This window comes from Hypanus sabinus, chromosome 11 (assembly GCF_030144855.1).
Source record: "Hypanus sabinus isolate sHypSab1 chromosome 11, sHypSab1.hap1, whole genome shotgun sequence".
NCBI lineage: Eukaryota > Metazoa > Chordata > Chondrichthyes > Myliobatiformes > Dasyatidae > Hypanus > Hypanus sabinus.
In genome coordinates this window covers 24,850,223-24,874,610 of record NC_082716.1, presented here as the reverse complement: position 1 = coordinate 24,874,610, position 24,388 = coordinate 24,850,223, and the positions used below count along the sequence as shown (strand labels likewise).

The following is a 24,388-nucleotide window of genomic DNA, read 5'->3' as shown; positions in this document are numbered from 1 at the left end:
ACTGCATGTGCATGTAACGAGAGCTGTATAACTCATCCCCTTCTACTTTAGGCCACAAACTTATCAATCACCCCTTCTGTGGACACTTTCTGGAGGTCCAAGATCCGCATGCGCCATGACCACTGGACTAAATCTGTAAATGTAGGAGGGGACTATGTTGAAAAATAAATGTGCTAGGTGTTCTAAAATCGACTCCTTCTACCTTAGGCCACAAACCTATCAATCACCCCTGGTATGTATATAAGCTGATCTTGTGTTTATATGGCCACACTTAATAGTTAATTGTACATTGAGTTTTATAACATTGCATGTATATTTATTGTGTTCTTATGTTATTATATTTTTTATGCTGCATCAGAGTTTCAATCATTTCATTCTCCTTTCCACTAGTATATGAAGAATGACAATAAGCCATCTTGAATCTTGAAAATTCAAAAAGAACTATCTCCTGTAAACTATAATGCAGGCAGCGTATCAAGATCATGCAGCCTACTCATTTGTATGATTGTAGCATTTGGTGAACACCAATTATGCTGTTGTTGGCTAGACAAATTAGCAGGGGGACTGAAATGTGAGTGGCCAGTTAAAGGTGCTTTAGATTTCTTAAAAAATGTGCAAAAGTGCAAGGCATGTTTTTAAATTGTTACAGTTCCTGTGGTGAGGATTCTAATGAAAATGACTTGAGATGCGGTAGATAATGGCAGAGTATGGGACAGGGTGAGCTGCAAGGTCTTTGTACTACAGGCCTTGGTGACGGAGCTATTAGAGGAGGGCAGTTGATGATTCCTCATCGAGCCAGATGTTCCTCAGACGCACACCCAGACACACCAGGAGCAAAAAGCCAAAGCATTCTATGCCAAAAGTCAAGCCCTAAGGTACAAAAACATGTGGTGTTAAATGACCTTTCACAAATGATTGTGGTCAGTGAATGCATATTCAAATATTGTATCATATTTCAGACACTGTTCAATATTGTATTCTCCCAGAAAACTCAGCCCATTGACCTTCTGTTGCTGTAGCCCATCCAATTCAAGGTTCGAAATGTGGTGCATCAAGAGATGCTCCTCTGCACATTGCTTTTCTAATGAGTTTATATGAGTTACTGTCACCTTCCTGTCAGCTTGAACCAATCTATTTTCTTCTGACTTCTTTCACTAAGAAAACATTTTAACCTACTGAACTGTTGCTCACTAATTGTTTTTTTTTTGGTTTCTGCACCATTTTCTGTAGGTTAAAGACTTTTGTGTGTGAAAATCCCAGGAGACCAGTGGTTTCTGAGATCTGGCACCAAGAACTATTCTACGGTCAAAGTCACTTTGATCACATTTCTTCCCCATTTTGATATTTGGTCTGAACAACATCTGAACCTCTTGACCATGTCTGCATGCTTTTATGCATTGAGTTGCTGCCACATTTAACAAGCAGATATACATGTGTATTGATTGACGTGGCCACTTAGCATCCACTCTTCATGTTTGTACACCCATGATGGCCATATCTTCTTAACGTGGCACTCACTGACTAACGTCCTTCTCTCTTGGAAGTTTGTGAAGATTTGACATGTCAAGTTAAACTTGTCACAGGAAAGCAGAATCTATCATCAAGGACAACCATCATCCAGGCCATGCTGTCTTCTCGCTGGGGCTACCATCAGAAAGGAGGTACAGGAGCCTCAGGACCCACACAACCAGGTTCAGAAACAGTTATTACCCTTCACACATCAGACTCTTGATCTAGAGAGAATTACATCATTCAACTTCACTCATCCCAACACAGATCTCACAAACTATGGATTTGCTTCCAATATTTATTGCTTACTTATTTATTATTAATCTTTTTTTCTTTTTTGTTTTTGCACAGTTTGTTGTTTTTCACATATTGGTCACTTGTTCATCTTTGCTGTATGCATACTTTCATTGACTTGCTTGTGTTTCTTTGTATTTACTGTGAATGCATGCAAGAAAATGAATTTCAGATGATGGTGATATATGTGCATCGATAATGAATTTATGTTGAACTTGGAACTCTTGCAGGACTAATTAGCACACAAACAAGGGTAGCAACAGATAACTAGAGGGATGAATGTGCCTGCATATCCTAACTCCCTGGAGGAGAGAATGCTGGCTGTCATCAAGAAGGTCAGAAGTGGATAGAACCATTGAAGGTGACTATATATGTACATTCCATGATTATTTGCACATCTCTTTTTCCCATCAATCTACATTTTTATTGACATGTGGAACTCAGCAATAAGAAAGGTATAACCTTATTACAGACCACCCAATGATCTGAGGGATTCAGAGGAAGAAATTTGTATAGGGATCACAGATTGTTGCAAGAAACTTAGGTTGTTATAGTAGGTGATTTTAAGTTTCCACATATTGACTCACACTCCCATACTTTAGAAGGACTAGATGAGATAGAGTTTGTCAAATGTGTTCAGAAAAGTTTTCTTAATCAGTACATAGAAGTTCCAACGAGAGAGTGTGTGATACTTGATCTGCTATTAGGGAAAGCAGCCAGTGAGTGGATGGGCCAGTGAAGGAGCAGTGAAGGAGTGGAGATTTGAGGCTTTGACATGAGAGGCTTCGACGAGAAGAGGCTCAGGATGAGCTTCACTCCAAGTGAGGCAAGGCCGGGTAAGTTTCTTTCAAAGGAGAAAGTTTCAAAAGTTGAGGCAAGTATTGGGTAGGTCATGGCAGCTGAGATCGGCCCCGTGGTTTGTTCATCCTGCAGCATGTGGGAAATTAGGGATACTTCCAGTGTCCCTGACGACTATGTGTGTAGGAAGTGTTTCCAGCTGCAGATTCTGGCAGACTGCATTGAGCGCCTGGAGCCGCGATTGGATTCATACTGGAGCATCCGCGATGCTGAGAAAGTCGTGAATAGCACGTTCAGTGAGTTGGACACACCGGAGGTAAAGGCTACACAGGCAGAAAGGGAAGGGGTGGCCACTAGACAGCGTAGCAGTAGGCAGGTAGTGCAGGAGTCCCCTGAGGTCATCTCCCTCCTATATACTGCTATATACTGTTGGGGGAGATGTCTCATCAGGGGAAGGCAGCAGCAGCCAAGTTCATTGCACCATGGGTGGCTCTGCGGCATAGGAGGGAAGGAAAAGGAGTGGGAGAGCTATAGTGATAGGGGATTCGGTTGTAAGGGGAATAGATAGGTGTTTCTGCAGCTGCAAACAAGACTCCAGGATGGTATGTTGCCTCCCTGGTGCAAGGGTCAAGGATGTCTCTGAGCGGCTGCAGGACATTCTGGAATGGGAGGGTGAACAGCCAGTGGTTGTGGTGCACATAGGTACCAACGATACAGGTAAAAAATGGGATGAGGTCCTACAAGGTGAATTTAGGGAGTTAGGAGATAAACTAAAAAGTAGGACCACAAAGGTAATAATCTCTGGATTACTACCAGTGCTATGTGCTAGTCAGAGTAGAAATAGGAGGATATTTCAGATGAATACGTGGCTTGAAAAATGGTGCAAAGGGGAGGGATTCAAATTTCTGGGGCATTGGAACCAGTTCTGGGGGAGGTGGGACCGGGATAAACAGGACGGTCTGCACCTGGGCTGGACTGGAACCAAGGTCCTAGGGGGAACATTTGCTTCTGCTGTTCAGGAGGCTTTAAACTCATGTGGCAGTTGGATGGGAACAAGTGCAGAGAGACAGAGGGGGTGTAAAATGAGGGTAGAAGCAAAAAGTAATAAAGTGAAAAGTAAAAGTGGCAGGCAGGCAAATCCAGGGCAAAAAGCAAAAAGAGCCACTTTTCAACATAATTGTCTAAGGGCTAAGAGTGTTGAAAAAAGAAGCCTGAAGGTTTTGTGTGTCAATGCGAGGAGCATTCGTAACAAGGTGGATGAATTGAATGTGCAGATAGTTATTAATGAATATGATATAGTTGGGATCACAGAGACATGGCTCCAGGGTAACCAAGGATGGGAACTCAACATCCAGGGATATTCAATATTCAGGAGGGATAGACAGGAAAGAAAAGGAGGTGGGGTAGCATTGCTGGTTAGAGAGGAGGTTAACGTAATAGAAAGGAAGGACATTAGCTTGGAGGATGTGGAATCGATATGGGTAGAGCTGCATAACACTAAGGGGCAGAAAATGCTGGTGGGAGTTGTGTACAGGCCACCTAACAGTAGTAGTGAGGTTGGGGATGGCATTAAACAGGAAATTAGAAATGTGTGCAATAAAGGAACAGTAGTTATAATGGGTGACTTCAATCTACATATAGATTGGGTGAACCAAATTGGTAAGGGTGCTGAGGAAGAGGATTTCTTGGAATGTATGCGGGATGGTTTTCTGAACCAACATGTCGAGGAACCAACTAGAGAGCAGGCCATTCTAGATTGGGTATTGAGCAATGAGGAAGGGTTAGTTAGCAATCTTGTCATGCGAGGCCCCTTGGGTAAGAGTGACCATAATATGGTGGAATTCTTCATTAAGATGGAGAGTGACATAGTTAATTCAGAAACAAAGATTCTGAACTTAAAAAAGAATAACTTTGAAGGTATGAGACGTGAATTAGCTAAGATAGATTGGCAAATGATACTTCAAGGGTTGATGGTGGATATGCAATGGCAAGCATTTAAAGATCGCATCAATGAACTACAACAATTTCCAGTTTGGCAAAAGAATAAACCAGGGAAGGTAGTGCAGCCATGGCTGTCAAGAGAAATTAGGGATAGTATCAAGTCCAAAGAAGAAACATATAAATTAGCAAAAAAAAAGCAGCACACCTGAGGACTGGGAGAAATTCAGAGACCAGCAGAGGACGACAAAGGGCTTAATTAGGAAAGGGAAAAAAAATTATGAGAGAAAGCTGGCAGGGAACATAAAAACTGACTGTAAAAGCTTTTATAGATACATGAAAAGAAAAAGATTGTTCAAGACAAATGTAGGTCCTTTACAGTCAGAAACAGGTGAATTGATCATAGGGAACAAAGACATGGCAGACCAATTGAATAACTACTTTGGTTCTGTCTTCACTAATGAGGACATAAATAATCTTCCAGAAATAGTAAGGGACCGACTGTCTAGTGAGATGGAGGAACTGAGGAAAATACATGTTAGTAGGGAAGTGGTGTTCGGTAAATTGAAGGGATTAAAGGCAGATAAATCCCCAGGGCCATATGGTCTGCATCCCAGAGGGCTTAAGGAAATAGCCCAAGAAATAGTGGATGCATTAGTGATAATTTTTCAAAACTCCTTAGATTCTTGATTTGTTCCTGAGGATTGGAGGGTAGCTAATGTAACCTCACTTTTTAAAAAAGGAGGGAGAGAGAAACCGGGGAATTATAGACCGGTTAGTCTGACATCGGTGGTGGGGAAAATGCTAGAGTCGTTTATCAAAGATGTGATAACAGAGCATTTGGAAAGAGGTGAAATTCATGGACAAAGTCAGCATTGATTTGTGAAAGGAAAATCATGTCTGATGAATCTTATAGACGTTTTTGAAGATGTAACTAGTAGAGTGGATAGGGGAGAGCCAGTGGATGTGGTATATTTAGATTTTCAAAAGGCTTTTGACAAGGTCCCACAAAGGAGATTAGTGTGCAAATTTAAAGCATATGGTATTGGGGGTATGGTATTGATGTGGATAGAGAATTGGTTGGCAGACAGGAAGCAAAGAGTAGGAGTAAACGGGACCTTTTCAGAACGGCAGGCAGTGACTAGTGGGGTACCACAAGGCTCAGTGCTGGGACCCCAGTTGTTTACAAGATATATTAATGATTTAGATGAGGGAATTAAATGCAGCATCTCCAAGTTTGCGGATGACACGGCGCTGGGCTGCGGTTTTAGCTGTGAGGAGGATGCTAAGAGGATGCTTGGATAGGTTAGGTGAGTGGGCAAATTCATGGCAGATGCAATTTAATGTGGATAAATGTGAGGCTATCCACTTTGGTTGCAAGAACAGGAAAACAGATTATTATCTGAACGGTGGCCGATTAGGAAAAGGGGAGATGCAACAAGACCTGGGTGTCATTGTACACCAGTCATTGAAGGTGGGCATGCAGGTACAGCAGGCGGTGAAAAAGGCAAATGGTATGTTGGCATTCATAGCAAAAGGATTTGAATACAGGAGCTGGGAGGTTCTACTGCAGTTGTACAAGGCCTTGGTGAGACTGCACCTAGAATATTGTGTGCAGTTTTGGTCCCCTAATCTGAGGAAAGACATTCTTGCCATAGAGGGAGTACGGAGAAGGTTCAACAGATTGATTCCTGGTATGCTAGGACTTTCATATGAAGAAAGACTGGATCAACTAGGCTTATACTCACTGGAATTTAGAAGATTGAGGGGGGATCTTATTGAAACATATAAAATTCTAAATGGATTGGACAGGCTAAATGCAGGAAGATTGTTTCCGATGTTGGGGAAGTCCAGAACGAGGGGTCACAGCTTAAAGATAAAGGGGAAGCCTTTTAGGACCGAGATGAGGAAAAACTTCTTCACACAGAGAGTGGTGAATCTGTGGAATTTTCTGCCATAGGAAACAGTTGAGGCCGGTTCATTGGCTATATTTAAGAGGAAGTTAGATATGGCCCTTGTGGCTAAAGGGATCGGGAGTATGGAGAGAAAGCAGGTACAGGGTTCTGAGTTGGATGATTGATCAGCCATGATCATACTGAATGGCAGTGCAGGCTCAAAGGGTCAAATAGCCTACTCCTGCACCTATTTTCTATGTTTCTATGAATGAGACAGGGCATGTAACACTTTTGTGTAGGTGAACACTTTGCATCTTGAGGTCATAAGACCATTGGTTTCAAAGTAAATATGCAAAAAGATAGGTCTGGTCCATGGGATGAAATTCTAAATTGGAGAAAGGCCAAATTTGATGGTATTAGAAAGGATCTGGCAAGTGTGGATTGGAACAGCTTATTTTCTGGGAAAGGTATATTTGGTAAGTGGGAGGCCTTCTAAAGTGAATTTCTAAGAGTACAAATCTTGTATGTGCCTGTCAGAATAAAAGGAAAAGATAACAGATGTAGGAAACCTTGATTTTTAAGAGATATTGAGGCACTGGTTAAGAAACAAAAGGAGGGCTATTGCAGGTAATGTCGATAGGTGCAAATGAGGTGCTTATGGAGTATAATAAATGCAAGAGAACATTTAAGAAAGCATGGGGTTGCCTTAGCAGATAAGATAATTCTAAAGGATTGTACAGATATGTTAAGAACAAGCAGATTGCAAGGGACAAAATTGGACTTCTCAGAGTTCTGAATGGTAATCCGTGCATGGAGCCAAAAGAGATTTAGGAGATCTTAAATGCATTTTTTTGCATCGGTATTTACTCAGGAGATGAACACAGAGTCTTTAGAAGTGAGGCAAAATGGCATTGACTTCATGGACCCTGTACAGCTTATAGAGGAGGAGGTATTTCTTGCCTTGAGGCTAATTAGGGTGGATAAATCCCCGGGCCTGACAAGGTGTTTCTTCAGATCCTATGGAAGGCAAGTGCAGAAATTGCTGGGGCCATTGCAGAGATGTTTAAATCATCCTTAGTCACAGGTTTGGAGAATAGACAGTGTTGCTTCACTCTTTAAGAAATGCTCTAAAACTAAACCAGGAAATTATAGGCCAGTGACCTTGACATCAGTAGAGGGAAAGTTATTGGAAGGCATTCTGAGAGACTGGATATATGAGTATTTGGATAGACATGGACTGATTAAGGGTAGTCAGCATGGTTTCATGTGTAGTAGGTCATGTGTTACCAGTCTTATAGTGTTTTTTGTGGAAATTAGCAGGAAAGTTGATGAAGGCAAGGCAGTGGATGTTGTCAATACGGACTCCAGTAAGGCATTTGACAAGGTCCCACATGAGAAGTTGGTCAAGAAGGATCATTTGCTTGACATTCAAGATGAGGTAGTAAATTGGATTAGACATTTCCTTTGTGCAAGAAGCCAGAGAGTTGTAGTAGATGATTGTCTCTCTGACTGGACACCTGTGACTAGTGGAGTGCCGCAAGGATTGGTGCTTGACATCTATATCAATGGATAAGGTGGATGATAAGGTGGTTAACTGGGCTAGCAAATTCGTGATGACACCAAGACCAAGGGTGCAATGGACAGCAAGAAAGACTATTGAAGCTTGCAGTAGGATCTATACCAGCTGGGAAAGTGGGCTGAAAAATGGCAGATGGAGTTTAATACTCATAACTGTGTAGTGTTGCACTTCAGTAGGGCACTGAGAAGTGCTGTAGAAGAAATGGATCTGGGAATATACATCCTTAATTCATTGAAAATTGCGTCTCAGGTTGGTAGGGTCGTAAAGAAAGCTTTTGACACACTGGCCTTCATAAATCAAAGCATTAAGTACAGGAGATGGGATGTTATTTGATGCCTAATTTGGATTTGTGTAATATTGGCCACCTACCTGCAGAAAAGTTAAAATAAGGATGAAAGACTACAGAGAAAATTTACAAGGACATTGCCAGATCTGGAGGGCCTGAGCTGTATGGAAGGACTGAAAAGGTTCGGACTTCATTCCTTGGAGTGTAGAAGATTGAGAGGAGATTTGAAAGAGGTATACAAAATTTTGAGATGTTTATATAGGGTAAATGCATGCCAGCTTTTTTTCACTGATGTTGGGTGAGAGTACAACTAGAAGTCATGGGTTAAGGGTGTAAGGTGAGAACATGAGAGGAAACTTCTACACATAGGGGGTTGTGAGAGTGTGAAACAAGCTGCCAGGGCAAGTGGTGCTTGTGAGTTTTATTTCAATGTTTCAGAGAAGTTTGGATAAACACATGGATAATAGGGATATAGAGGACTATGATCCCAGTGCAAGTCAATGAGAGTAGGTAGTTTAAATGGCTCAGCATGAACTAGGTGGGCCAAAAGGCCTGTTTTTGTGCTGTACTTCTCTATAGCTCCATGATTATAGGTGTAAGCATACCCCTCTTAATTTTCCCCTCTGCTCGTTGTAATATTTTGTGTTTCAGCAGTTTGGCTAGGCAGTGAAGAAAATAAAGGAAAACTCTTATGGTGCCAGCGCAGGAGCACTTGTTTTTGCAGTCACAACCAGCAGTCATAATCATGTCACTCTATGCAGTCTAAGTGAGAAGCTAGGTATTTGTGGGTTACACTGGCCCACTCCTTCTCACTTCTTTCACTGGCTATCTCCCTTACTCTAATACAAGGGAGAAGACCTCCTTTGTTTGTGCATCTCTCCCTACAAATGCTGCCTGATCTTCTGACTCTTCCAACAACTTGGTTTCTGCTCCAGATTCCAGCACCTGCAGCCTCTTGTGTCTTTATTTGTGGGCTACAGGCAGAGTTGAACAGAAGTTGTGCATGAAAATTATGGAGAAACTTGAAAGGTTAGCGAGCGTCTGTGGAGGGAAGTGGACAGTCAACATCTCAGTCAAGATCCTTTATCTGAGCTGAAAGAGTAGAGGACAGATAGCCAGTAGAAAGACAGAGTTAACCTTTCAAGTCAAAGATCCTTCCTCAGAACTATGCAAGTGAGAAAGCAAGTTTAGTTTTTCAGTTGCAAAGAGGATGGGGAGAAGGATGGACAGTACAAAGGGATAATCTGATAGGATGAGGTTAACGTTGATTTGGTGATAAACTGTACACAGTGGCAAGCAGTTAATACCTTAATGGCAATAGTTAGAAGGAGATAACATTTACAAACAAAGGAGTATCTGAAAGCTGGTGAAATTCAAAGCTGCTGGAAATGGCCACCAGGTTAGGTTGTGCTAGTGGATCAGTATGACAGATGGATGAATGACAGCCAGACTGGCCAGCTCTGAAACAAGCAGTGAAAGCAAGTATTCTAAAATTATTATATTTGATATTGAGTTCAGAGACTTGCAATTTTCCCGTACAGAAGATGAAGATGGCTAATGGGGAACTGGCACAAAAGAGTAGTTGAGGCCAGAATAAATGAGCCATGATTATATTGAAAGGTGGCCTACAGCTGTCCCTGTATTTCTTTAATATTCTTGTGACCAGTTGTAAGTTGAGAAAATGACCAAACTCTTAACCCACTCTTCAAGAAGTGCCACAGTTTCCAGGATAGTGCAAGCAGAAGAAATATTGTTCCACCATAATTTATTGGATTATGGTAATATGGATCCAAGAGAGAAAGCTAGATCACTTGGCTTGCTTCAAGTGCAATTGACTCATCAGATAACTGTTCTTGTATCCCAAGAGAACAGGTTTGGTTTCCCAAGACCATTAGACATAGGAGAAGTATTAGGTCATTCAGTCAACAAGTCACTCTGCTGTTCCATCATAGCTGATTTATTATCCCTCTCAGCCTTATTCTCCTGCCTCCTCCCCATAAACTTTGGAGTCCTTACTAAACAAGAACCTATCACCCTCTGCTTTAAATATTCCCAATAACGTGGCCTCCATGCCCATCTATGACAATGAATTCCACAGATTTCTCAACTACATGAACGTCCTTTCTGTTCTAAAGAGATTTTTTTTTTTTGCATGTCACACCAGACAGTCAACCATTCTTGTCTAAAGGGATGCTTATGTATTCTGAGGCTGTGCCCTCTGTCCTAGCCTTCCCCACTATTGGAAACATGTTCTCCACATCCATCTTAATGACAAGCCGAAGCTAAGATGGACATCTTTATATTGGTATTGTGATAACAGGCAGCATGCCAGGATTGATCTGTGATTTTTGCTGGCAATACTGTAGTCACAAAACATCTAGTTGTTGAGTGATTAGATTTCAATAATAATGATCTTCTTGAAGCTCAGATATATTGTGCATTTTTCAATTAATGTCATGGTTGGCAAATAGCATTTCCACCTTTAAAGAAACGCTAGGCTCTAGCACAGTCCAGAAGCAACTACAAAGGTCTATACTAATACTCCAGAGCAGCCTTCTTTATGCTCTAGACCAATACCATTGATGAAGGGATCCATGGACACAAGGTTGGGAACTGCTGCCTACGAGGAATAACAAAGAAGAATTGCAAAGTCAGAAGTACTTTCTTTTTTCTGGTGTAGGTGGGCTGGATGGAGTAACAATTGTATGATTCTGTTCTGTGATTCCATCGGCATTCTTTTGCTTCAGACACAAGGACGTTGTAGAATTGTGATCTGCAAGTCCATATCAGTGCCCTGAGCTCAGATATGCCTGCAGTAAAAGCACAGTCACTTTCCTCTGATTTCTGTTTGTGACAAGAGACAGAGAACATAAGTCTCTGTGACTTTCCTTATATGGATCAACAAAGAGATCTTCAGGATCTTAAAATATCTCCAGCTGCACTCCAGTAGGAGGCAGATATGTACAAGCTCATTGCTGCATTCGGCTTTGCACCAACTGACAAGGGATCTTCAGCCTGTTCTGAGGTTGCAGTAGTTCCTTCTTCAAGTGGAACATTTCAATGAAGATAATCCTCATTGAAGCTTTGGCATTGCTTCTCACTGAGGATGAGGTAAAAGAATTCATTCTTGTGCATGCCAGGTTGAAATTTGCTCCTCTAGAGAGACAGTTTTCCCTTTCCTTCCCTATCCAGCAGCTGGTCTATCCTTGCATGACCCCCACTCGTTCACCCACTCACACTGCATTGTAAGATGAGCATCTATTAACAGATAAACACACCTGCACTCAACTGGGTTGTGCAGGAGTTTTAAAATCCCGAGATCTCTTCTGTGATGGCCATGTCACTGACTGCAAATAGCTTGAAAGAACTTTAGCAATTATTTCCAGAATGAGAGAAACATTCTGATGAAATTGGCTATCATCCAACTGGTAACATGGATGATCTCTTTAAAGAGTACAGACTAATTTTCTTCCAATTACTAAGTGTGTCATATTCACAGAAGGCTAAATATTAGCAAAAGTATTAATCTGTAAAATAACAGTGCCATTGTCGACTCAAAATTAAGTGGGGATCAATGCCATGATCCACTTGCAGTGTATACTTCAGGTGGATGTTCACTGTTTGTTTGTAGTGCCCTCATGAATATCTGTTCACTTCACCCCATTTCAGACAAATAGTCGGTGGCAGCCAGTTACATTTATGCCCTGGGATTTCTTGAAATATCTGACATTGCAAGGACAACACTTGTCTGCTTTCCATAATCTGTGAAAATTACACACATGAATACTGTGTGGAGGTTGTGGAGGAAAGAAAATATGAGAGAGCAGATGTAAGAGAGGTTTAACAAAATAAATAAGATCAACTGTACCAAATATTATTAACTTTATTAATGCTGATACTTAATTCAGCGCATAGCTCCACGAGGCATTGTTAAAATAATTACATGTCGGATTACAATATAAAGCTGCATTCAGAAAAAAAAGTCACATACTAATTAAAAATAAATGTATTGTAATTGTCGTTGTGTGTTTTGCTGTTTGAAACATCTGAACAAAATAATGATGGGGGGAAAAAATAAGAATTGTCCTTGGGGATTACAGTCAAAGCAATTAACCAGGAAATGATTATCAAGAATACTTAGAATTTGCTTTTTGATATTTTTATTCATTTATTCTGAATTCCATTGCTAAAGTCCTTTGTTTCCAGTACGCCAGAGCTAATGCATTAAAAAGCAACAAAGGAATAATTTAACTGAAATGGTTTTGCAAGGCCTTTGTCACGTGTGTTGCAAGTTGGCCAGGTGACATTTGAGACCAAGCTAAAAACATAATAAATCTGAAATATGGAAGTTCACATGGAGCTTACAAAATTAAGAGCCAGAGGCAAGATCTGACAAATTAAACACTGGCACTCGTGTTACTTCATTTGTTCCAAACACTGTAAGACAGAAAAAAAATCATATGGTTGACTGTCGAGAGCCCCCTCGTGAGCTCTCTTGAAACTGTGCTGAGAGCGTAGGTTAATCATTTTTACACATTTTAAAGATTTAGCTATATTGATATCCATAGAAAAATAAGTTCTATACTCAGTGGAGGTACCTAATAATGTGGCCTCTGAGTGTATGTTTGTGCTTTTCTGCTGTTGTAGCCCATCCGCTTTAATATTTGGCATATTAAGCATTCAGAGATGCTCTTCTGCACACCACTGTCGTAACATGTGGCTATTTGAGTTACTGTTACCTTCCTGTCAGCTTGACCAAGCCTGGCTATTTTCTTCTGACTTCTTTCATTAACAAAGTGTATTTGCCCACAGAACTGCCCTGACTGGATTTGTTTTGTTTTGTTTTTCTCACTATTCTCTGTAAGCTCTAGAGACTGATGTGTATCCCAGGAGATCAGCAATTTTTGAGACACTCAAGCCACCCCATCTGGCACCAACAATTATTCCCCAGTCAAAGTCACTTAAATCACATTTCTTCCCCATTCTGATGTTTGGTCTGAACAACAACTGAACCTCTTTGACCATATTACATGACTTAATGCTTTGAGTTGCTGCCATATGATTGGCTAATTAGATATTTGCATTAACAGGCAAATATACAAGTACTTTATACCTAATTAAGTAGCTACTGGGTGTATATTGATCCCTGAACCATGTTTGGAATTAGATATTATTCTGTAATAATGGCCAATGTCCTATTGTTCTATATTTTCTTGTGCTAGGCATAAATCATCAAACTTTATTTCATTGTGCACCTTTTTTCTTCCTTTTCTGCTGCTGGTCTCCTGCTGATCTCAGGCTCTCCTTCCTTGTGATGACATTATTCCAGTCGCATGTCCGTCTTTTTGTTTGGAGCAGACACCGTTTCTCACTTATGTGTCTGTAGTTACAGCGTCACAGATTTTGAGGTTGTAGTGATGATGAGACTGTCAGCATCGGCAGTCATTATGGAGTGAAACTGACAGCAGCTTCTGGAGTACACACATGCACAGTGAAACAAGGAAAAGTAAATAGAAGTTATTGTCTGTGAGTTGCCACTCCTCCACAAGGTTTGCTGCTTGAACCCTTCGCTAGTTTAATCTTAAGGAGTCAGTGAGATCAATCATTCTTACTATCAAGAGAGGAAAAAACTATCTCAGGAATATTAAGATTTTTCGCAACATATGTGGCTGCATAATGCCATACCAGCCTTAATTATTGATTCGCCACCTCTCAATCCCTGAAATAATTTATGTTTGTGTGAGTTGTCGTTCATTCAGACAATTATTTCAAAGAAGGTTACTGTTTTTTAAATGTGTCACTATGAAATTTTACTCTTTATTTTTTGCTCTGCTACATGCTGTTAAAAACTCAGTTCTTTGCTTCCTAGTTTGCCTCTTTATGCTGAAAGTGAGCAGTTGTTCAGCTATCAACGGGTACCCAGAGCTGAATGAGGATTGACATATACTATTAACAGGAGTGTTGCACTCCTAGTTACAGTGATGACTAGTTCTTTAAGCAAAATGTTCTTTGAGGTCAGAGGGAATCAGAATCAGAGTCAGTTCTGCTGAAGGGTCTCAGCCTGAAATGTCAACTACGGTCTTTTCTGTAGATGCTGCCTGGCCTGCTGAGTTCCTCCAGCATTTTGTTTGTGTTGATCAGTTTCAATATCACCGGCATATGTTGTGAAATTTGTTAACTATATTGCAGCATTACAATGCAATATGTGATAAATAAATAGACAGAAAAAAACTGAGTTACATTAAGTATACATATGTCTATTAAATAATTAAGTTAAAATAAGCAGTGCAAAAATAATGGAAATCAAAAAGTAGTGAGGTCGTGTTTGTAGGTTCAGTGTCCATTTAGATATCAGATGGCAGAGGGGAAAAAGCTGTTCCTGAATTGCTATGTGTGTGCCTTCAGGCTTATGTATCTCCTTCCCAAAGGTGACAGTGTGAAGAGGACATGTACTGTGTGGTGGGGATCCGTAGTAACGGACGCCACCTTGCTAAAGCACCACTCCCTGAAGATGCCTTGGATACTAGGAAGGGAATGCCAACTCTTCATCTCTGACTGCAATATCCAGGCCTATATCTTTAGCACCTCTAATGCAACCCCTGAGGTAGTTAATGTCATTTCATATTCACTACAAATGACTAAGTAATCACGTCAGTAAGGTGTATAAAGATACTGAAAGATAATGTACATTCCTAGAGTTCTGCACCTAATGAAGTACTTTTGAATTTTCAGTCTTTATGTTAGAATTGCAGAAGGTAACTTAGTCATAGAGCAACAGTGGGCAAATATTCCGTGTGATGCAGGTTGGGAGATAAATAGCGGCCACCTCTTTGAGTTTCATACCTGAAAGTTGTCATCAATAGCAGTACACTTATTTCTCAGTCCTGTTCTGAGCTACAGAGCTAGATCATGTGCTTACGTGTTTAGAGTTGGGTGTGAAATCGTTAATTAAGCAAGCTAATAAGCAGAGCAGCATTTTGGACTAAACATTGGTTAAAGTATCTTTTATGGTAGGATTTCCTTATTTCTGGTGTACAAAAATATTAATCTTGTGAGAAGTGCAACGGAAGTTATGTTTTCTTGAAATAACTTTGTCGATAATTTGAGCAAACGAATCAACTCTTCTCAAGCCTTCAGCCAGGTACAGGTATCAATTATAACGAACGTTTCGATAGCAGACTCAGCCCTCAGAGTTTATCATTGAAACATCGGTTATAGACGATACCTGTACCCAGCTGGAAGCCTGAGGAGAGTTTATTCATCAGAAATGCCAGGAAAGCACAAGATCCTTTTTCAATCTGAACAAAGTTTGTAGTGGATTACATTATGAACTCATGAAATACTAACTATCTGACCAACTGTGAACCATTTGATTATCTTAGAAAAAATCTATTCAAGCCATGTTAAAGATATTATGCCCCACTGGATGAAGTGTTTCAGGCCTATGTGCTGAAAATGTTGATCATGTATTTATCTGACTAAATAAATTCCAAGATCATTTGTTCCTCACTTTATTTCTATACAACATGTTTTGCACAAAAATAAAATGGTTATATTAGCTGTTCCTACTTAATATGTATAGTACGTCTAGATATTTAGATACTAATAATCTTACTCTTAAATTTAAAACAGGAAATCTGACACCTCCTGTTCATACTGTGTTCATTTACAGAGTGTGATTGGAGACTGATCAGTTAGCTCACACCACAGAGTGGGCTGGATGCTTAAGTGTTCTAATTAGGCTCGGCATCTTTGGTCAGGAGGGACAAATGCAGAAGATAAATACCCTTCCAGCACTGGTTGAGGACTATTTAAGAGCAAAAGTGTTTCCTTCAGCAAACTGCTTCCATGACTTTACTCATTGACCCCACTGGTTAACAGCATACCAACAAACACTTTTTCACCCAGAGAGTTCTGGATCTGTGGAATGCTCTGCCTCAGAAGGCAGTGGAGACCAATTCTCTGAATTCTTTCAAGGAAGAGTTAGATAGAGCTCTTAAAGATAGCGAAGTCAAGGGTTATGGGGAGAAGGCAGGAACGGGGTACTGATTGTGGATGATCAGCCATGATCACATTGAATGGTGGTGCTGGCTCAAAGGGCCAAATGGCCTACTCCTGCACCTATTGTCTATAAATCTTCCACCACACTGTCTGATCTGACCGGCCCTCTGACTTTATCCCAGTTCACAATGTCGTCCATCTCTGAACCAAAATGCAGCCAGTCAGAACCCTAGTATCACTTTCTGCTCTCCACACCGCCCCCCCCCCCACTAGTCAGTTCAGTCAGTTTATTCCTGAACTCCAATGTCCTCTGCAGCTGGATTTTCTTGCTTACGTGTTTTCTTTTACATGTTTTTACATGTTTCTGCATTTACTGTTAATTAACTCCCATTCACAGTTCAAAGAAAATTTATTATCAAAGCATATACATTTTCATGCAGGCATTTGCAGTAGCTACAAAGAAGCTGTAGCATCAATGAAAAACCACACTCAATATCTAGGGACAAACAACCAGTTGCAAAAGACAACAAACTGTGCAACTACAAAAAAAAGTAAAAGAAAATCAAACTAATAATAATAAATAAGTGAACAATAAATATTGAGAACATGAATTGTAGAGTTCTTGAAAGTAAGTCCATGTTCAGTGTTGGGGTTAGTCAAGCTGAGTGAAGTTATTCCCTTTGGTTCAAGAGCCTGATGGACGAGGGAAGAGAATTGTTCTGGAACCTGATGTTGTGCATCCTGAGGCTCCTGTACCTCCTGAATGGCAGCAGTGAGAAGAAAGATTGGCCTGGATGGTGGTAGCCCTTGATAATGGATGCTGCTTTCCTCCAACAGCCCTCCTTGTAGATGTACGCAGTAGTGGGGAGAGCTGTACCCATGATGGACTGGGTCCTATACTTTTTGTAGGCTGTTCTGTCTCTGGAATAGTGATTTATTTCAGGTTGTTCTTTAATCCTAAAGGACTGGATTTAAGAGGTACTTGTAAAAGCTATACATTACTATGCAGATACATTATTTTAGTGTTGCAGTATTAAGTGAAACACCCCGGTTTCCTTGGCTACGTAGGTCTAGGGAAGACAACCTTTGGCCCGGCCAAACTCGTTGGATTGAGGCACGCTCGATCCCACCCTAAACCCCGGTTTGTGTGGATGCTGTATGATTTGCTACCCTGTTAGAAACTAATGCCACAAAATAACAGACAGTACGCTGCATATGATTGAAGGAATTATATTTATGAATCTTAGCTAAAGGGTTAGTAAAGAAAAACAAAAGAAATGGGCCCATTCTCATTAAACAGTCAACTGTGCAGAAGTTGGCGCTCATCTTGAACTTTACGGTCACTCACACTCTGGGCCCTCGGTCAATGTGAAAGCACACACCACCTTCTGAAAGTTGCTCGCAATCCATTTTGAATAAATGAGTCTCCCACCAGATAGTATGCTCTGACCGGTTCTTCCCAGCCTCTTCTCTTTTCATCTCCTCTCAAACAAAAGCTCCAAGCCCAACCTTAGTGTCTCTCACCAGAGAAACCTCCCCTTAATCCGACCGTCCTAATTGGATGGCGCACATTTCTCCTCATCTCTCATCTTCAACAATAACCCAAACAAGCAGGAAAACAGAACAGACTACTCTTACAGAACTGCCAAAGTGAAATACATACAACATGACAGTAAAGATATGAGCCAGGCATTACATAAGCAAATAGTTAAATAATGATAATGTTTTAGTAACCTTGTAAAGAATAAGAAAAAGAATGTTCATGCATCAAAAACCTTCAAGAGGACCAGGACCTTGCTATGGTTTGGAGACTTGTATGGCTCAATGATCCAGAAAGCTACGTATATTGACTGAAGCAGAAGCATTATGCTTTGGTGCTCAGAAGGGTCACCCATGCCAAAGAGGTCAAAGGGTAGAGAATATACTATGAGTGGTCCACAAGTCTTCCAGGTTTGGTGGTTCAGCTCAGGGCTAACAATCTTTACAGCTTAAACAAAGCTGTTACAGAAGCAGCAATGAAGAATCCTTCTCCATCTGCGAGTGAAGGTATTCCTGAGTCTGCACTCAGGTCTTGCATGACTGACAGTAATGAAAACCGAGGAAGCTACTGACATGATGAAGGAAGCCGCGAACACCTTCAGTGATGGGAGGGCCTTCATTGCTGCCCTCAATGCCAGCAGCGTAATGGGCAGTCAGCAAGTATGCACTAAAGCAAATAACATTGAGTTTTAGTTTGGGAAATGCTTGACACTGGAAAATGTGCTTGTCATAGATGCCAGAAAGATGAAAGCATGCTATGCACATTTCAGCTCCCCTCACTATGCTATGCATCCATTTGACATAACACAACAGAGGGAAGTAATTCGTCCATCTAAGGTTTTGCCCATTCTTTGCTGGAGCAATCTAAACATGTCGCGTCATGCGGTATTCTTTATCTTTCTCTTACTCGGTATTTTTTAACCATGTTCTCCTTAAATGATTCAATGCTTTCTATCTCTTACAATGAAGCACTTCATGCTTTAAAAGCCCTTTTAAGAAAATTCTTCTGAACTGTATTGTGTGCCTCTTAATGACAGTATATAATAGATGAGCACCAAAGGAAATAGTCTTCCCCTTTCAGTCCATCGGAAACCTTCGTCATTTGAAAAATCACCATTAAGTCTCCACTTAGCCTTCTCTGTTACCGTGGAAACATCCACTATCTGAAACGTCTCCTAGAACCATTTTCTGATATTTTAATGAATCTATACTGTAAGGTCTCTACAGACCTCATGTTCTTACTGTAATGGAGAACTTAAAAACGTACATAGCACAGCAGTTGTTATCTAGCCAAAGGCTTCTGTACATTTACTGTAACCTTTTTACAATAGATTTATGCCTTCATTTATTGAATTTAAATTCCTGTAGCTTTTTCATCATTATTTGATTGCACTTGAGCATTTGGAAAATTAGGTTTTTTAACCTCTATGATACCGGTATGGTAAATACTTGGAATATATTTTATTATTTGTTAATTTATTTGTGGTAATATTTGTGTGTTGTGTGTGAGTTATATGTGCTGTATTGTGTGCCTTGGTCTGGAAGGACATTATTTTGTTTGGTGGTATACATGCATATGGCATGGTAGCATAGTAGTTCACACAACAGTACAGTACATATAAAAAGAGTTTATATATTATCCCTGTGACAAGGTGGGTTTCCTCCTGGTGCTCCTGTTTCCTCTCACAGTCCGAAGATGTACCTGTTGGTAGGATAATTGATCATTGTGAATAGTCTCGTGATTAGGCTAGGGTTAAATTGGGGGATTGCTGGACAGCGTGGCTCATAGGACCAGAAGGGCCTGTTCTGCACTGTATCTCAATCAATCAATTAATCAATATAGCTGAATGACAATAAACTTGAACTTGATCTTAATTTATTCATGTTTAATGCTGTTTAATTGTTTATATGAGAACAAAATCCCATTCATCCTTGCTATTACTTATAAAAAGGCCACTGATTCTCTGCAAATACAGAATTCAAAATAAAATTGTCAATTAATATTTTAATGATTTATATTCAATCAACATCCATTATCATGACTAAACCATAAATGTTAGTAAAGTACCATTTTAAGATTTTTAAACAATTTAAAAGGTTATCTTGACTATGTGTCTGATATTAAGGGGCATCAATTAAATTACAGCAAATTGATTGATTGACACTATGATTGATAATGTTTTATAATTCCACACATTTAATATCCTGAATTCATTTAGAGAATGTGCTCTTTTAGAAGAGAACTGTGCCATGATGGCAACAGACACAATAAAGGAATGAGACAGTGGTAGTTAAATTTGGCAGCTGTTTATGTTATCAATTACTCCATTTCGACTGCAGGTCTGGATTACCCTATAAAGATGCATTGTTTCATCATCTATTGTTGTAAAATTGAAACAAGAGACAGAAATTGTGGACTAATATGATTTTTACTTGGCATCTTAATGAAAAAGTTTGATTCCACATAATGCAGTTATGAATTTATTGATTAACAATGTTTATTTTTCTTACCACATGCAATGTAATTTTAAATTAAGAACAGAATCCATTGTCAATTATTTATGAGGTACCTTGGGTTAAATGACGCAAAGTTAGATCAAAGATAAAAGGCAAAGCAACACGGTTGCTGGAAATGTGCAATATAAACAAAAAATCCTGAAAACACTCAGCAGGAGTTTAGCAAAAGATCATTGACTTTAAACATTAAAACCATCTCTTTCTCACTCTCTATAGATTCTGCATGATCCATTGAGCAATTCCAGCAATTTTTGGATTCAGTTTAGATTTGTAGTTGATTTAAAACTAAGCCTGGTACTAAACTACACTTTAGCCTTGAATTCTTACATTTTCACTATATCCAGTTGCTGTCATCACATTACATTTGCTATTTTCTTGTCAAACATGCTTTTACTATCTCATATTTTACTATGATGATGCTTTGGACACACAATCTGCTTTTTATTCTCCCAGGCCCTATTGTTGGAAATAGTGCAGTGAACCATATCTTATGTAAACTAACTATTGTAGTGTTAATCATCTGTAACTATTGCCAGTGAATTTCTGCAGTTCATATATATTGGTATTGATCCTTGACTGGAAAGCTAAGATCAAAGTCCTGCGCTAACAATCCCCACAAACGTATTTGGATAATGGAACTAGAATTACCCTTATGTATTGTTGTACTCAACTAGCTCCTTGATGTATTTTTAGTAAAATATCATTTATTTAGACAATAAGATCATTTCACAAAACTCCAAAGACATTAGAAATCTGAAATAAAAAACATGCTGTCTGCCAGACTCTTTCTATGTAATATGTGGTTAACATTCTAAGTTGATGATGCTTTGTCTAATCCAGATGTTTAAGTTCTGATAGATCTCAAATTTTAACTTTACATTCCGCTCAGCACAATAAAATTTGACTGGCTGAGTACTAATATCTCCCATTTGTTTTTTCTCTCATTGAATAAAAATGTGCATAAATATTATACAAATGTATAGACAATCTTAGAACAGAGAGAACCAAAACAGAAAAAGTTTCACCTACCCACTATCTTAGTGAGTCTTTTGATGCCTCTACATATATAGTTACATGGTCATTTCCATGTTGACTTACCTATAGTCCACCAGTCTACAATTAAACCCTGATTGGCATGAAATGACCAGAGGCATAAGTACTATATACCACCATGAGATTTGATGAGAAAACAATGATTTGTTTTAGAAGTGGTTTGCTTGAGAAAATAGCAATATAAAAGAATGGAAAAAATAGACTACTTGATCCAGCGAGCCTATCCCACGATATAGTATGATTAAGGCCAATCTGCACCAACCATCAACTCTTCTTCTGTGTCATTTCTTCAATTTTTTAATCTTTCAATAATTTATTTCTTCTTCCTGTAAGAAGTTTCTATAGAACTCAATTTTAACCTCCCAAATGTTGTAACTGTATCTTATGAGATTTTCCTACTAATTGAAACATCTCGACATCTACTTAGTCATGTCCCCTAAGGATCTTGATCACACCTTTTTATTTATGAACTCCAAAGAATATAGATACTGTATAATTTTTTATCCATCTGTGAGAAGACATCCTTCTTATCCCAGAAATGAGACTACTGAATGCTGTCTGGAATTTCACCAATGCCAGTCTATCCTTTCTTAAATAAAGGGACTAAAATTGTGCACAGCACAGAAAGTAAGGCCTCACCACTACTCTGCACATTTTTAACAATATTTCCTCTTTCTCAAATGCAACCCTCTTTCAATAAAGGCCAATATGCCATTTGCCATCCTAACCACTAGTAATATGTTGTAATTTGTGCACAAGTACACCTAACTCTTTCTGTACTTCATTCAATTGCAATCTTTCTCCGTTTAGATAATAGTCTGACTTTAGATTCCTCTTAGTGAAGTGTATAACTTCACACTCTCCCACATTAAATAACTTTTGACAAGTTTTTTCTTGCCCATTGTCTCAAACGTTCTACATCTAGTGGAATAGTCTCAATATCCCCTTAGTACCATGCCCTCTCAACTACTTTCATGTCACTGACAAGACTGAATACTTTACATCTGCCCTTTTCTCCAAGTCATCATATGAAATTGTAAATAACTGAGGGGCAAGAACGGATCTCATGGGCACTCCATGAGTTAGATCCTTCCAACCTGATAAAAGACCCATTTATGCAACTCTACATCAATGAGCCAATTTTCATTCTAGGTTTAAAAATTTGCACAAATACAATGTGATATTACCTTGTGCCTTTCATATGACATCTGAACAAGAGTGAAAACAAAATGAATGCTGCCGTTCGGGTGCTACCCACTCCCTGGAACAGACTTAAAAACATCGTTCTGCATGCCATTTTATATCAGGTTTTATAATTGTCCTGCCCAAGGAATATTGGATTAAAAACAGGCAGTGGAAAAAATTAAGTAAGATTCATGGTGTAAGCAAGGTGGATTAGGGTGACCTGTGATTGAGTGGAAGGCAATAGAGATTACCGTCCAGTCTAGAGAGAGAGAGAGGAATGTTTGTCCTTCATCAGAAAGGCAAAATTATACCCTTAAGTAAAATTCGAATGATAATATTCAAAGGCTACAATTTGAATTCTAATGTTATCAGATATTTTTTGAAATAGCTTATTGGTGATGTTCCACTCAAGCAACGCATTTTTTATTAAATTGAACTGTGGTTCTGCCAGCTTGAGGAAGTTATTTTATATTCATTTGGCACTCTGCTGTGGAATGGATTTTTTTCTTGACTATATTTTTACAAAGTTGAATACTTGTCGTCAGCCTCGCTAATAATTTCACACATCAGGTTAAGCCTTTATACTAAAAAGACAAGTAATTCTGGTTTTGATCTGTGTTGAGCATGAATTTCGAGATCACTAAGCTTCTTTCTAATTTCCATTATTACAGTGAAAGCAGCCATGGCAAATATCAAGCTTAACAGATGGGGCTACTTAGATGTTGATGCAGAGACCATGCAGACAAGTGAGCCCTGGGTCTTTGCAGGTGGAGATGTCATGGGTTTGGCTAACACCACTGTAGAGTCTGTGAATGATGGAAAGCAGGCGTCATGGCACATTCACAAATATTTACAGGTGAGTAGGATTTGACTGGACACACGCTAGACATCATTTATTATAGGATTTGTTATTCATTGCATGGATTCTGTCAACGTAGTACATTATCCTTTACTTGGGATTGGATGCCGCTCTCTCATGCACAGTTATTTTTATTAAATGTGCTAAAGTACATTTGTTTTTGCGACACTTCAGCCATGTGAAACATAAAACAGCATTGTAGGCCAAAATTGAAATGTTCAAGTGAATGAGCCCATGCTACTGATAGAATAAGGTGTTATTTGCTAAACTGATTTAGTTTCTGTACTATGACACACTCATTGATCTTTTGTTCAAGTTTAATTGTCATACAACCATACCTGAACACCTATAAATACCGCCAAACAAAACAGCCTTAGTTCAGGGCCAAGGTGCTCCCCTGCCATCTGCTAATAAATCAGTGAATCGGACTTGCACCATTGCACATTAACAATGTCCAGCAGGGTCTTTTAAGAACAAAAAAAGTTGGCTAAGATGATCACTTGCCATTAGACTGCACACTGCCTTTGTGCATTGACTCCTGTGATGCCTCTCTGAGCAGGCAGCAGCACGATCTTCAGTTCCTCTGCCCACGAGCAAATTGCTGATGGGATAGACCTGCAGTACTTCCAATTCTTAACATCCACCAGGGTTCTGTGATCGTACAAAAATACATTTAAAAAGAGAATAACACCTTTGGTCGGCCCCGTTGAAACCGCTGTGATCATTGTGCCTCCATGTTACCGGAAGATTATTCTTTGTACATGCTTACCTGAATTAGAGAACATTCTCACAGTAATATCAGCAGAGACAGAGTTAGAGGCTCCATCTCTATAGGCCTTCTTCCTTTCTAGATTACTCTCCTTATGCAGTTACAAATGGCTTCCTTTTTCAATCCTTTTTTTTAACTTGCTTCTGCTATACTAGTCAGAGGTGTC

General features: G+C 39.6%; 1 protein-coding gene across 2 annotated transcripts in view; it reads left to right on the top strand.

The window, feature by feature from the left end:
• LOC132401544 (dihydropyrimidine dehydrogenase [NADP(+)]-like) overlaps window positions 1-24,388 on the top strand; it is an 889,454-nt gene that overhangs the window by 455,025 nt on the left and 410,041 nt on the right. For both annotated transcript variants that reach the window (XM_059983565.1, XM_059983564.1), the window contains exon 12: window positions 23,266-23,450. In XM_059983565.1, the coding sequence (XP_059839548.1) occupies window positions 23,266-23,450 (185 nt within the window). The remainder of the gene's footprint in view (window positions 1-23,265; window positions 23,451-24,388) is intronic.